The following is a 14,768-nucleotide window of genomic DNA, read 5'->3' on the forward strand; positions in this document are numbered from 1 at the left end:
TTTTGAAGAGTTCTTATACCTTGAAAACATTGGCACCATTATATAATTTTGAGTTGTCCTATTAGAAATATCTTCAAGTGGATTTTGGAAAAAACATCCTTTTTTCCCCTTTTTAAAAAACTTTTTTAAAATTTGATAGTTCAGAAACACCAGGAGAAAGTCACTTTAGTTCAATCATGAAAGGGGATAGTTTCTCAGTCTTAAAGAAATACCAAATGATGTAGGCAAATAGATAGTCTCAATTTTTCTTTTACGATGATGGTTTTCCAAAACTATGTGGTTCTTGTCCATAAAACTGTCCTAAATGTTCTATATATTCAGAACTAATATTGTAGGGACAAAATATACATCTGCACCTTAGGATCAATGCTTGAGTAAAACAGATTTTTTTTTTCATCACTGGAAATCTGTGTGTTGAAAGGGGAAAAAAAAAACAACCCATATATCCTCCTTTTTTTGTTCCTACACCCTTACTTCCCCTTTCTTTTTTCTTTTAATATCTACATGAAGCCACTGAGTGAGACCATCCAATACCATGGGATAAGAGATCATCAATATGCTGACAATACTCAGCTTTACACCTTCATCTTTGTGTTGATGTGGATGCCCTTTCTTGGTTTATGGACAATGTATGGGTCTGGATGGAAGGGGCAATAGGCACCAACTGAACCCTGGTAAGATGGAGTCATTGTGAATATGCAGAGCCTCAAGATCTGGAGAGGAGACTAAAAGGATTGGTAGGGGAATGGGGCTCATGAAGTGTTTCCGATGTCAAGGTCTGGGACATAGGGCATATTTACTTCTAGATGAGGAGCATTACCAACTGTCTATAAAACTTGGAGGTTTGCTACCCCAAAAGTAAGGTGACAATCATAGCTTGCAGAGTCTTGGCACAATTTTGGGTTGTGCAACAACTTCACTCATTTCTGGATTGTGAGGCTCTGCTTTTAGTCACTTATGCCACCTCATTATTGCAACACAGTTAACAGGGGCTACCCTTGCAGAGTATTTAGAGGCTACAATTGGTCTAGAGTAGACTACAACAGTACAGACAGTTTTGGAGGCCTCTAGAGTGGCATATATAACATTAATGTTAGGAAAACTGCAAAGGTTACCAATTTGTTTCTGGGTCCATTAAAGGTGTTGGTCTTTACATTTAAAATCCTTTATGGTATAGTTCCAGGATATCTGAGGAGCTATCTTTCTCCAATGGATAGACCAATCCCAGACTTCCTGGCAGAATAGACCTACTGCAGTCTCAACTGGCCAAGAAATTGTGGCTGGTGGAATTCAGGGGAAGAGCCTTTTCTGTCATAACCCTTTAGAACATCTTATTGAAGGAAGTGAGGTCTGGCCCAACCTTCTGACCTTCAGAAAATGTCTTAAAATTTGGCTATGCTGGTTGGTATAGGGCCCTAAAGATGAAGCTGTTGACTATAGGTGGCTAGCATAGTAACAGAGGAGCTCTAAACCTGTGGTTTTTCAGTTTGTTTTAATCTCTTGTAATTTAAATATGTTTTCATAGTTGTAATTGTTTGTGTAGAGGTGCAGATGAATGATTGAGTCTGTCATCTTCATCTCTATAATTGTCTGGTTTGGTTCTGCAACCCATCAGGACAGACACAGACTTCAGAGAGTACTTAGGACTTCAGAAAAAACAATTACTACCCACCTGCCTTCAATTGAGGACCGGTATACAGCACGAGTCAAAAAGAGGACTGTGAAAATATTTGCAGACCCCTCACATCCTGGACATAAACTGTTTCAACTCCTTCCCTCAAAACGATGCTATAGAGCACTGTACACCAGAACAGCTAGATACGAGAACACTTTTTTCCTGAAAGCCATCACTCTGCTAAACAAATAATTCCCTCAACACTGTTGAACTATATACAAAGTCTGCACTACTACTTCTATTAATCTTGTCATCACTCCTTATCACCCATCCTTTCCCACTTGTGACTATATGACTTTAACTTTGTCACTGGTGTACTTACAATTTATGTTGACTGTTTCAATTTATATTGACTATCATCAAGTGTCATACCTTATGATTCTCGACTCCTGACTAATGTATCTTTTCTTTTATATATACCGAGAGTATTTACACCAAGACAAATTCTGCGTGTGTCCAATCACACTTGGCCAATAAAGTATTGTATTGTATTGTATTGTATTGTATTGTATTGTATTGTATTGTATTGTATTCTATTCTATTCTATTCTATTCTATTCTATTCTATTCTATTCTATTCTATATCTATCTATCTATCTATCTATCTATCTATCTATCTATCTATCTATCTATCTATCTAACATCTATCTAGTTCATTATGTTGTGAGTTATTCAAGGATCACCTCAAATTTTGAAATGAGAGTATATCAATGCTCATCTTGCACTTTGAGTGGCTTACGATATAGTCTAATCATACATACACAGACATATATGACATATAACTATGGTAGCTACTATAGCTGCTATAGCTAACAGAGATATGGAAAATTCAGGATCAACTGTTATCATTTAGCCTTCTTTTGTTCTTTTATTATATATTTTGCTTAGATTGCTTGCTGTGTGTTTGCTCCAGTGACTAACATTAAAACACAGCTCCCTTTTTTCTACCGGATGATCCCTAGTGAAACAAATCAATACGTGGGACTTATTCAGCTCCTCCTTTTTTTCCATTGGAAATGGATTGGAATTATTTCACCAGATGATGATAAAGGAGAAAAATTTGTGCAGGCTGTATTACCCATGCTTTCCCAGTACAAGATCTGTGCAGCAATCATTGGAAGAACACTATCCCTTTCTGGTGCTCTAGAGAATTTTGAGTTATTTGAACCACTTGTTGCTATGGCTGCTTCATTAGCCAAATCCAATGTCAAAGTCTATATAGTAAATGCAGATTCTCAAGCTATGGCATGCTTGAAATGGATGCTATATCTTTATGGAAGCTTAGAAAGTCCAACACAACTATCCATAGGCAAAGTTTGGCTTATGACAGCCCAGTGGGATTTCTCCTCAGAGACATTTCATCGATATTTTGATATACATGTTTTCCATGGTTCCTTGTCTTTGGCAAGTTGTTCAAAAGAAGTGCTGGGGTTTACAGAATTTTTGCGTTCTCTTCACCCTATCTGGTCAAAAGAAGATGGCTTTATCAAGATCTTCTGGGAACAAGCATTCAACTGTCTATTTTCTAATTCTCATGAGGGCAAAGAGAGCATTAATTCTTGCACTGGAGAAGAGAACTTGGAAAGTCTTCCTGGAACACTCTTTGAAATGACTATGACTAGTCAAAGCTACAGCATCTACAATGCAGTTCATGCCATAGTACATGCTTTGCATGAAATGTTTTTATCTTCCACCCATATTAAATCTTATCTCCCATCTGGATTAGGTCTCCCTAAACTGCTACATTGGCAGGTAATGCTTTCCAGGTAAATAATTTTATTTACTATGGTAATTGCAATATGTAACAGATGTTATTTCTGACAGGTTATTATGGAGTCTATACTATTTTACTACGTTCAAATTTTTCATCTTGCCTGTGATAAAATAGTTTTCTTCCATATAACTATGCTTTGGTTCTTGGGACTAATTCAATATTCCTTTCTCTTTTCCTTTCTCTTTTCCTCTATTTCTCCATCTCTATATCTCTATCTGCCTATTATCTCTTTCTCTCTCCTTCTCTTTGTTTGTCTCCCATCTTTCCTCTCTCTCTCATTTTTTTGGTTGCACTATCTATTGTTGGCTTGTTTGGCACTTGTTGTTTACCATCCAGCATAGCCAACAACAAAGCTCAGAAATAACAAGGATTTCTCTTTCTTTCTTTCTTTCTTTCTTTCTTTCTTTCTTTCTTTCTTTCTTTCTTTCTTTCTTTCTTTCTTTCTTTCTTTCTCTCTCTCTCTCTCTCTCTCTCTCTCTCTCTCTCTCTCACTCTCTCTCTCTCTTTCTCTCCCTCCAAATGAAAACAGAAAAACTATGGTAAAAGTAAGCAGAAATAGTATCAATAGTAATAGCCACCTTGGGTGCCATCCTAAACACCTGGTTCCCTTTTGAACACCATTGGCTTTGAAAATGTCAGATTAATCAATTGCAAAAGGCAGCTTAACTTGGAATAACATACATCCTGGACAATACCTTTAGCATCATCAAGCAACATCTCCCTATCCCAGGCCCTTGAAAGGGACCCCACTGGAGAATAAAAATGTCAGACACGTTTTAAATATCTTGCTGTACGACAAATCATAGTATCTTTTATGCCATGCAACTTTTAATGACTTTGGGCAGCATACTAGCCATCACAGTTCCAGATTTTTGAGCAAAGGACATTAGATATTTGCTTCTTGATGAAAACTGAAATAGTTTTCTCTTGTTTTCTATTTTTACAAATTAATATGAAAGGTCTACAAAAAAGAGATGTCTGCCTGTTTGTTGAGCCTCCATAGGAATGGTGGACAAAAACATGTTTTAAACTCTTTTATCACTAATGTCATTGAACAGTTTTGTCATAAGCACCTTCTGAAGCCTGAGGCCCAGTCACTGTCCACCCTTGAATTATATTAATGTAAATATACAAGCTTACTTCTGTATAATGTGCAGCAACAGTCTGTGACCCACATTTGGTTCTCCAAAGCTCTTTAATGCAGCCTCCCCCCCAAATTTTCAAATAATATTGCATGCACAGGATAGAACTATATTAACAGTAAATGGAAAAATTGAATTATTGAAACCATTGAATTATTTAACTATTGTTGTATAATTAGTTCAATATCACATGGAAACCAGATAAATGGTCCTAGAATGTTCTCATAATCAACTTTTCTATAGTTCTGTACAAAGCATTTTTTAAATAATGGGAAAAATAAGAATTAAAGGTGTCCAATAGATTTCATATCATAAATATAAACAGACTTCATTTGGCAGAGGAAATACAATATCTTCCAGGTTTATTTGGAAGGTCGATAAATATCCTGTGATCCATTTCAAAATGATAAACTTGAGCTTTAATGTAAGATTTGAACTTGTCTTAAATCTATTTAAATATGTTCTGCTTGTAATATTGTCAGATTGGGTGGTATTGCATTTTATTGCATTCTCCCCCCCAAAAAAACAATTGTTCAAAACAATTGAAAACTAATTTAACAATACTGATAAATTAAATATTATGCATAATAATTGCATTTTAATATAAAAACAAATTTCACATATGGCTTTTGATCATAACAATTGTTGGATTTCTGTTGTAGTAAACAGAAAGACATCTGTAGTAAGACAAAATGATTAATCTTTTTAAATTCCTACTCTTGTTATTTTTATAAATAACTTGAGGTGATAGGTACCTAATACTTCTTCCTCTTATTTTCTTCAGAAAAGCATCCTTCTTAGCTGAAAGAGAGTGAGCTCACTCAAAATCACCCAGCCGGCTTTCATGCCTAATGTGGGACTAGAAGTCACAGTTTCTAATATGTGCCTAAACTACTAGATCAGACTAGTGCCCAAATGTTGAAACAGCTGTTGTGGTATGACAAATTTGGCAAATTTGCGTTCATATTTGCATCATGATGTTACATACAAATATATAAGAGAAAAAGTTTGCATTAAGGCATCATGAACATTTTTGTCATTTGTATCCATTGTTCTTTTTCTATAGACACCAATGAGGGTGAAATAATTAAAAATATAGAGTGAAATAATTGAAAATTATTGAAATGTATGAAAATGAAGGGTGTTATTACATCCAGGTTTATCTTGTGAGTTTCTCAAATCCTTTTAGTGGCTAGCCACATAAACTGAAGCAGTTTAGAAAAAAACAATTTCTATTTGAATAGGTAACTTTTATATTCTTAATTAATATTTAATATATATTTAACAAGATCACATTAAGAGAAAGTACTTATTACAATGAAGTGTTGAGCATACACCTTACTTCTCCATTTTATAAATTACGTAAATGACCAAGAAACATTTTTCTCTAGTTACAATGTTTTAAAATCATTTGTTCTTTCACTTTAGCTTCACCATTTTCTAAGAACCATCTCATTTAACAATAGTGCTGGAGACACCATATCTTTTGATGAGAATGGGGAACTAGTAGCTGGATTTGATGTTATCAACTGGATCACTTTCCCAAACAAATCCTTTCTTCGCCTGAAAGTTGGATGGCTGGATCCAAAAGCTTCAAGTGAGCCTCAATTAACTATTCATGAAGAGGCCATCACATGGCACAGTTCATTTAATCAGGTGAAGTACAAATAGAATTTTAAATATGGAAAACTAAATTAGAAAGTTTTGTAATTTATAAATGATTTTTGGCCAGTAGAGCTTAGAAGTGAATCAGTGAATATTTTGTTATACTAACATGCTATTATTGGTGTTTTTTTATTTTTAAAAACCTAGCTTTTAATTGTAAATGAGCTATAAACAGAAATGGAGGAGGCAATAAGAAAAAATACGTCAAGTGCCAGGAAAATCAAGAGATCCAGACAGTTCAAATGAGTATAAAGATTTATTGTAAACTTAAGCTCTCTATACAGTAAGAATCTGAACTATTAGTGGCCAAAGGAAATTAGTAGGGGTAAGTGTAGAAGGAATTCAAGCTGGGCTGGATTTAGATCTCTGCTGAGACTGAAGAGGCTCATGACTCTTGATATAATTGATGCCTCCCCTCAGGCTCAGTCTTCTACAAAGTATTCTTTTGATTTGTTCCCACCACCCATCCTCCCGATCCCAACAACATAACATAAATGTATTTTAGAATTTATAGAATGCATTCCTTTGTCACTTTCTTTTACATACAATATTAAATCAGATTGATTTGGGTGTTCAACTTGTCGATACCCAAAGACTCTTTATAAAATGATCATATTCTAATCTAATAAGCAAAGCAAATAATAATAAGATTGGCAAGAAAATCTTAGAAACAAAGATGCTAATTCTGGCTGCCTAAGACCAATCCTTAAGAACTCATGCATACAAAGCCAGAATTGAGAAGACAGCCACAAAACAGCAAATGCAATTTCTACAAGGAAAGTGAAGAAACAGTGGACCACCTAGTTTCAATAGTCAAGTTTATTAGCTAATGGGGCATGTAATATTATACATTAAATATAATATTAATCATGAAAAGTAGAGAAATCCTGGGAACATTAGCTATCATTAATATCTGTTTAGGAATTGTAGTCATTGACCGAATATTGAATTTCCAAACTCACCGAGATCTTAATTTTTCCACTCAGTTACAAAAAATGCTCCCAGGATTAAAAAAGTATTCTGCAATATTCTGCAGACTACTATGTTTTAAAGGACATGCTTATTTATTTCTTTGCCCTGTGGATAGATCCTGCCTGTTGCTCTATGTAATGAGAAATGCCATCCAGGTTATAGACAAAAAAAGAAGGAAGGACAACCATTCTGCTGCTATGAGTGTGTTCCCTGTCCAGATGGGAAGATTTCAGACCAGAAGGGTAGGAAACACAATAATTAATATTATGAATTATAAATTGAATAGATGCAGGTAAGAAAAAGAAAACACAATAATTTCTTTACTGGTACTAAGGTCAATAGACTATCTTTGAATGTTAAACAACTCACACCAACAATGTCTAAAGCATTGTTTCATTCTTCAGAATCTGCAAAAACCAAAATATTTATAGAGTATTTTGATGTACCCCCAGAACAAGCGTCACTCTCACATGGAGGTTTGATAGGTATGCATCCAGGGACTAGAGAGAAAGAGATAGAGAGACAGGGAAGATAAATGATAGATAGGTGGATAAATACAGTGGTGGGATTCAGCTGGTTTTCATTTATTTGCCCAAACCATTAGTTAATTGCTTGTGAAGGTTGAAAAACCTGTTGAAAATAAAGTGCAAGAGAGAGAGTTTTTTTCTTCTCTCTCTCTTCAATTAATATCTCCAGGCAGACAGCCAAGAACCATTTAACATTTGCAGCTGGAATGCAGCTGAAACACGCCTTGAATAAAGTCAATAAACAACAGAAACTGATAGGATTAGGGTAGGGAAACCCATCAATCACCCTTCTAGGGATGGGATTAACCTTTCCTTTTCAGGAAGAAGGATAAGATTACAAACATTTTCATTATAAAGGGTATTAAGTAACACTTCTGTGATCAGCTGATACTCCCTGGAGTTCGCCAAGACCCTTTATAGCTGCTGCAATGTTGGCTATTTCTTGTTTTTTTCCTGGGGGAAAAAGATATAGGAGGCGACAATAATGCAGCTTGATCATACATACTTGATAATGCATGTGTTTATTGTTTCTGCTGTAATGCCAGCTGTATTGTTTGTGCTCTGAAGGAACCAATTTAGAACATAGAGAACATAGAATAATAGAGTTGGAAGGGTTAATGGCTTTTGGCAGCATGCCCAGGTTTTAATTAGTCTGGGTGGCTGCTCTTACTTGCTCTCTCAGCATTTGCTTTGGGATTTTGACTTTTTTTTTAAAAAAAAGGAGAATGACTGTTTTAAGTTTTTTTGCATTGGTTTAGTGGTTCCAAGCATGTCCTTTTGGGGCGTACTTCCCTCACTCTTTTTGAAAGTCTGTAGTGATGGAGCACCCACAACTTCTGAAGGCAAACTATTTCATTGATTGATTGGACTCACCCTTAGGAAATTTCTCCTTAGAGCTAGGTTGCTCCTTAGAGCTAGGTTGGTTAGTTTCCATTCAATGTTTTTTGTCATGCTTTTGGTGCTTTGGAAAATAGATTGAATCCCTCATTTTTATAGGGGCCCCTCAAATTTCCTGACAGAACAATTAATCGGTGTAACAACTTGCCTTCAGAAGTTGTAACCGCTCCAACACTGGAAGTTTTTAAGAAGAGATTGGTTAACCATTTGTCTAAAGTGGTGTAGGGTTTCCTTCCTAAGCAGGGGGTTAGACTAGAAGACTTCCAACGTACTTTCCAACTCTGTTATTCTAACCTAAATATTGTGCTATTTTATTCTGAATTGGAGAAATTTCCTAAGGGTGAAATTAATCAAGTTGGCCACACCCACCCAGTCAAATGATGACCCAGACATGCCCACCCAGCTAGTCAATGGGGCACAGAACTAGTTGTTCAGTTATTTGAATCCCACCACTGGATGGATAGGTAGGTAGGTAGGTAGGTAGGTAGGTAGGTAGATAAATGAAGAGATATACCAAGACAAAAAAGAGCATTCTCTCCCTCCTAGGACATGCTTACTTTTTTCAATTTAGAGTTTGGGTCAAAGCAATAAATTGTTACAAACCATAATTAGAAAACCATTCATGATACTAGTGAAAATCTACAGTAGTTTAGAACACAAAGTGCTTATTAGGTATTAGGTGTGAGGAATAATCTCTCAGAACAATACATGTGCCACCTGGTCAATTCTATAAAATAAATACAAAAAATTCTTAGAAATTTTTATGAGTGGTGTGGTGACCCAGAGAGGCTGTGAGTTTGATCCTAGGTAGAGGCAGATATATATCTCTGGGCTTGATGAGAATGTATCTATTGAATTTAACTCAACATTGGCATCTGGCCAGTAAACATTCAGCTCCATTCAGCTGTCCATCTTCCATCTTCCAAGGGATTATGGGGTCATTAAAAGAAGATGATTCTTAGAAATGTATATATTTGTAAAGTAGCCCAGAAATTAGCTCTTGACTTCAGGGTAAATTGTCCCAAATAGAATTAAGAGGAAAATCAGCTATGATTAATATTCTGACACTTCAAACTTATTTTCTGTTTCTTGTCAAACATTTCTATGTAAAACCTGGAAGAAAAGGCCACTCAGTTCATTGAATTATATATCTACTTATATTTATTTTTAGACATGGACAACTGTTTCCAATGCCCAGAAGATCAATTTCCACATGAGAGCAAAAATCAATGTATTGCCAAGATATTACATTTTCTCTCTTTTCTGCATCCTTTGGGGATTAGTTTAACATTTTTGGCTCTCTTTTTTGTTCTGCTCACAGTTTTGATACTAGGAATTTTCATCAAGAACCAGAACACTCCCATTGTCAAAGCCAACAACCGGGACCTCACCTACTGTCTGCTCATTTCCTTATTGCTTTGTTTTCTCAGTTCTTTGTTATTTATTGGCCAACCACAAATAGTGACTTGCTATTTACGACAAATTACTTTTGGTATCATCTTCACAGTGGCTGTTTCTTGTATATTAGCAAAAACAGTAACTGTAGTTCTAGCTTTTATGGCCACCAAACCAGGATCTAGGGTAAGGAAATGGGTTGGGAGAAGACTGACCATTATCATCCTGTTCAGTTGTTCCTTCATTCAGGCTTGCATTTGTGCTGTATGGCTGTTCACAGCTCCTCCTTTTCCAGAGTTCGATATGTATTCTCTTCATGGAGAAATTATAGTGCAATGCAATGAAGGATCACTTGGTATGTTTTATTCTGTCTTGGGCTACTTGGGATTTTTGGCTATTGTCAGCTTCACTGTGGCTTTCCTAGCCAGGAAGTTACCAGATACTTTCAATGAAGCCAAGTTCATCACTTTCAGCATGCTCGTCTTCTGCAGTGTTTGGCTGTCCTTCATTCCTTCATATCAGGGCACTAATGGCAAATATATGGTGGCTGTGGAGATCTTTTCTATCTTGGCATCTGGTGCTGGATTATTAAGCTGCATCTTTTTCCCTAAGTGTTACATCCTTATCCTAAAACCTGAACTGAACATCAAGGAACAATTGATTAAGAGAAACACTTAAGCAGAAATTTCAATGTGAAAAATAAAAAAAAATTAAAAAAAAAAAAAAAAAACCAAAAAAAAAAACAACATTTTTTCCTTTTTGAGTTTAACCAAAAAAAAAAAAAAAACCCCCACCCCAAAAAAAAAAAAAAAAAAAAAAAAAAAAAAAAAAAAAAAAAAAAAAATTTTTTTTTAAAATAATAATATAAAATTTTATTTTCCCTCCCTAAAAAAAAAAAAAAAACACAACCACACAAAAAAAAAAAAAAAAAAAAAAAAAAAAATTTAAATTAAAAATAAATAAAAAAAAATAAAAAAAAAAAAAAAAAAAAAAAAAAAAAAAAAAAATAAAAAAACACAAAAAACTAAAAAAACAAAAAAAACTAAAAAAAAATAAAAAAAAAAAAAAAAAAAAAAAAAAAAAAAAAAAAAAAAAAAAACCCCACAAAACCAACACAAAAAAAAACAAAAAAAAAAAAAACCCCAAACCCCACCCACCAACCACCACAAAAAAAACCATTCCCCTTCAATCTCTCTCAACAAAAACTAAAAACAAACCAACCCCCCCCCCACCCCCCCAACACCCCAAACCCCCCCCCAAACCCCCCCCCCCTTGTCAACTCCCACAAGTTTAACAGAATCAAACCAATCCCATGCTGATGAGGTCACTTATGCTGTTATCATTTTAGTGGCTGCTAATATAGAGCACTTAGAGAATCTTTCACTGAAGTCTGTTGGAAAATATTAAAAAGCAGGCATACCAATCTAAGAGTTTGAAGTGACCACAAACCTAATCTTCCTAGGTTCTGAATCTCATGGGGATAAAAACAGTACGCAAAATAGTGCACAATGTTGAGACTGCATCTGTCTGCGGTTGTATATATAGTTGTTAAAGAGTGACTATGAGAATGGATTAGGTAATATAAAATGATGCCTTTGAAGTGTAGTGCTGGAAAATATTCTTTAGAATATCTTTGAGCACATGATATGTTATAGTACTAGTTAAAGAAAACCTAAGCATTCATTTGAAGCAGTAATAACAAAAGTAAAACTATATATTAGATACATTATGTGAAGGCATTAAAAATAGGCTGATGCTTTGAAAAACTGAAGGCAAAAAATCTGAAAGAAAATGAGATAGAAAATACTGGAAGAAATCCTAGTGGAATGGTCTCATTGGAACAGTGAGTTAGAAATGATTGAATGATTGAACAATAAAGTAAAATGAAGGTCCTCTTGACAAAAGACTCATGTTTTACCCATGAACATTTATAGATTCTCGAGAATAGTGACCATGTGAAATGAAAGATCAGAAGTAACTTCTCCTTTTACATCAGTTGGATTACTGAGTTTATTATAATTGAGGTTTGGTACAATTATTTTCCACCTAGATAGAAGTTTTAAAATGTTCTGAAGTCATCTTTTCATTGTAACAAAAGAGAGAAAGGACAACGAGGCTCTCATAACATTGCATGAAGGTTCAGGCCTGTTGCAGGTCACTTCAGCCTAAAACCCAGACATAGGGTTGAAAATGACTCCCAGAAATAGGGTTGAAAATGAAACCAATTTTCCAGATTTTACTATTTAGTGTTTGGTTATATGGCTCTTAATTTATTCTGCTTATTCCTAAAGTATATTTTCTATTGATTTCAATTGAAGCAATGCCTTCATAGAACTGTAATTTTTACCTCTTTTTACCCTATGAATCTATTGCCAGTTGTGTTTTCTAATGTATTGTATTTTATTTATTGTAGCAGAGATCTTCTCAGGGTTACATACTGAATACCTTTTGAATAATGTTTTTTGTTACTTACAAGAGAAGCAGGAAATACCACAATTTGGGCTCTATAACCATAGAAGCAATTTACATCCAAGAAGAATTTCCCCAGAAGATCTGCACATCTATGTAAAAACATGGGCAGAATATTTATTTTTTTCCAACCATGAAAAGCTTTATGTCATGGCCCATGATTCAGATTTAAAAACTGACTTCAATTCTTACAAATTGCTCCAGCTGAATCAAGGACAGCTGGAATTTTCAAGCCATAATTCATCTGAAAATACTGAACCATTACAAGCATCTTCTGATCAGTTGGAGCAGCTGGATGAGGCCTAATGCATGAAGAGCTGAGCAGAGCAGTGACAGTCAATGAGATTTCCCACTAGGCAAAGCTCAAGCAATTGCATCCAGCCAACCCTGTAGACAGATTTATGTAGCTGGTCTGCTTTTAATCTTTCCTGAAAACAACCATTTAGAACTATTTTGGGCCACTCTATTGTTGCTTAAACTTCAAATGGACTTATTTAGGTAAACTTTCTTTGCACAGACCATGATTTACAATCTTGATGGCCAGTTGTTGTTGGCCAGCTATTAAGTTATTGATTGCTGTTTACTTATACTAGAAGGCCCTTGGGACCTAGCAAGCTGGTGGTAAATCAGGAATCTTGTTGACTGACAAGGGGCCATTTCCCAGGCTTCAATCATTTCTCAATCACAGAGGTGTCAAATTCACGTTGTCGTGGCATCATCATGTGATGTATTGGGACATTTTTCCCCTTCAGTAAATTAGGCATGGGCATGGCCAGTGCATGATGCATCCGGCCCATGAGCCTGGAGTTTGACAGCTCTGCTCTTTCACTTCTACTGAAAAAAATGCCTTATATGAGTTTATCTAGTCTTTGTTTCAGAATTTTCATTAAAGCTGCTTACAGGTAATCAGTCCTTCACTTACAACCACAACTGAGATCAGAATTTCCATTGCTAAGTAAGGAAAGTGAATTGTACCCAATTTTACAATCTTTTTTTGGTATGGTTGTTAAGTGGATCATTGCAATTTTTAAGTGAATCACACCGTTGCCAAACAAATTCAATTTGCCCCATTGACTTTGCTTGTCAGAAGCCATCTGAGAAGGTTGCAAATTGTAAGTTGCAAATTGTAAGTTGATATGACCCTGGGATGCTACAATTAATGTAAATACATGTGGTGTTGGAATTTTGAATATGTGACTGTGAGGCAACTGTGACAATGATAAGTGTAAGAATCAGTTATAAGTTTCTTCTTTCACTGCCATTGTAACTTCAAATGGTCACTAAACAAATGACTGTAAGTTGTTGTGACTGCCTGTATTTTCAACAGGCAATCAAACTGTGAATGTTCCCTTTGATCATTATATTCCCTATTCTGCAATGCTCTTACAGGAACTGGAAGAGGTCACTCATAGAGAAGAGGGTATTTTGTGCTTTCAATTTAGTTAGAACAGAGTGGAACAGTTGCCAAGAGAAAAGCTTCAGCAGTAATACCCTTTCCATGCCATGGATTATGTTACAACATTGTATAAACTATTTTTTATTTCTTGAGTCTACTTGTTTTGCCATTAATCTGCATTAGGATGTGTATTTTCAAAGGATGCATAAATTGTGTTTCAATCAAACCACATTTTTAATGAAATTTTGTTGGATGTACATCATCCAAATAAACATATTATCAACATTTTAGGCTGAGTACGAATTTAGATTATTTCATTACGAAATGTTGGATCCAAATCCATTACTCATAACAATACTAAGTTTTCCTGAGAAAGTAAGATAAAAATCTGATTTCATTTTGATTGTATTCTAACCTTTATTTTTTTACTTTAAGTGCACTACAGTATTTTACATAAACAAACTTTCATAAATATGGCTATTTATCAGTATGTTTTTATATATATATATCTGTAGTTGTTTTTCCCTGTTTTATCTGTTGTGTGTCACACAGTTACTTTTGTTGAGATAGCTGGCTGTATATTATTTATCTGTCTATCAAATTTATATAATAAACTTCATCTAACATAAGTCATATGTCAATTAGATCAATCAATCATTCAATAGAATATTGCAATTGAAAGTATTTGCTGGCTTGATTAAATGCCTAGGCAGAAGATAAAATGCAAAAGGGTAAAATAGATTAAATTGACATAACCACAATATTCCAAGTGATCTTTTCAGGGAATGGTGCATTGTGTTATGTTGTATAATCTGCAACGAATACTTATAATTAAGGAAAGCCCACTAATAGCTACT

The 14,768-nt window shown here is 34.9% G+C and overlaps 1 protein-coding gene across 1 annotated transcript in view; it reads left to right on the forward strand.

Annotated features, from left to right (window-relative positions):
• Window positions 1-10,724, forward strand: part of LOC113454849 (vomeronasal type-2 receptor 26-like) — an 18,634-nt gene extending 7,910 nt beyond the window's left edge. The window contains exons 2-4 of the mRNA XM_087916092.1: window positions 6,019-6,246; window positions 7,343-7,469; window positions 9,823-10,724. Coding sequence (XP_087772218.1) covers window positions 6,019-6,246; window positions 7,343-7,469; window positions 9,823-10,724 — 1,257 coding nt within the window. The remainder of the gene's footprint in view (window positions 1-6,018; window positions 6,247-7,342; window positions 7,470-9,822) is intronic.
• Window positions 10,725-14,768: the final 4,044 nt, after the last annotated feature.

The sequence above is a fragment of the Pseudonaja textilis genome, chromosome Z, assembly GCF_049901715.1.
Source record: "Pseudonaja textilis isolate UNSWEBS1 chromosome Z, rPseTex1.2, whole genome shotgun sequence".
Taxonomy (NCBI): domain Eukaryota; kingdom Metazoa; phylum Chordata; class Lepidosauria; order Squamata; family Elapidae; genus Pseudonaja; species Pseudonaja textilis.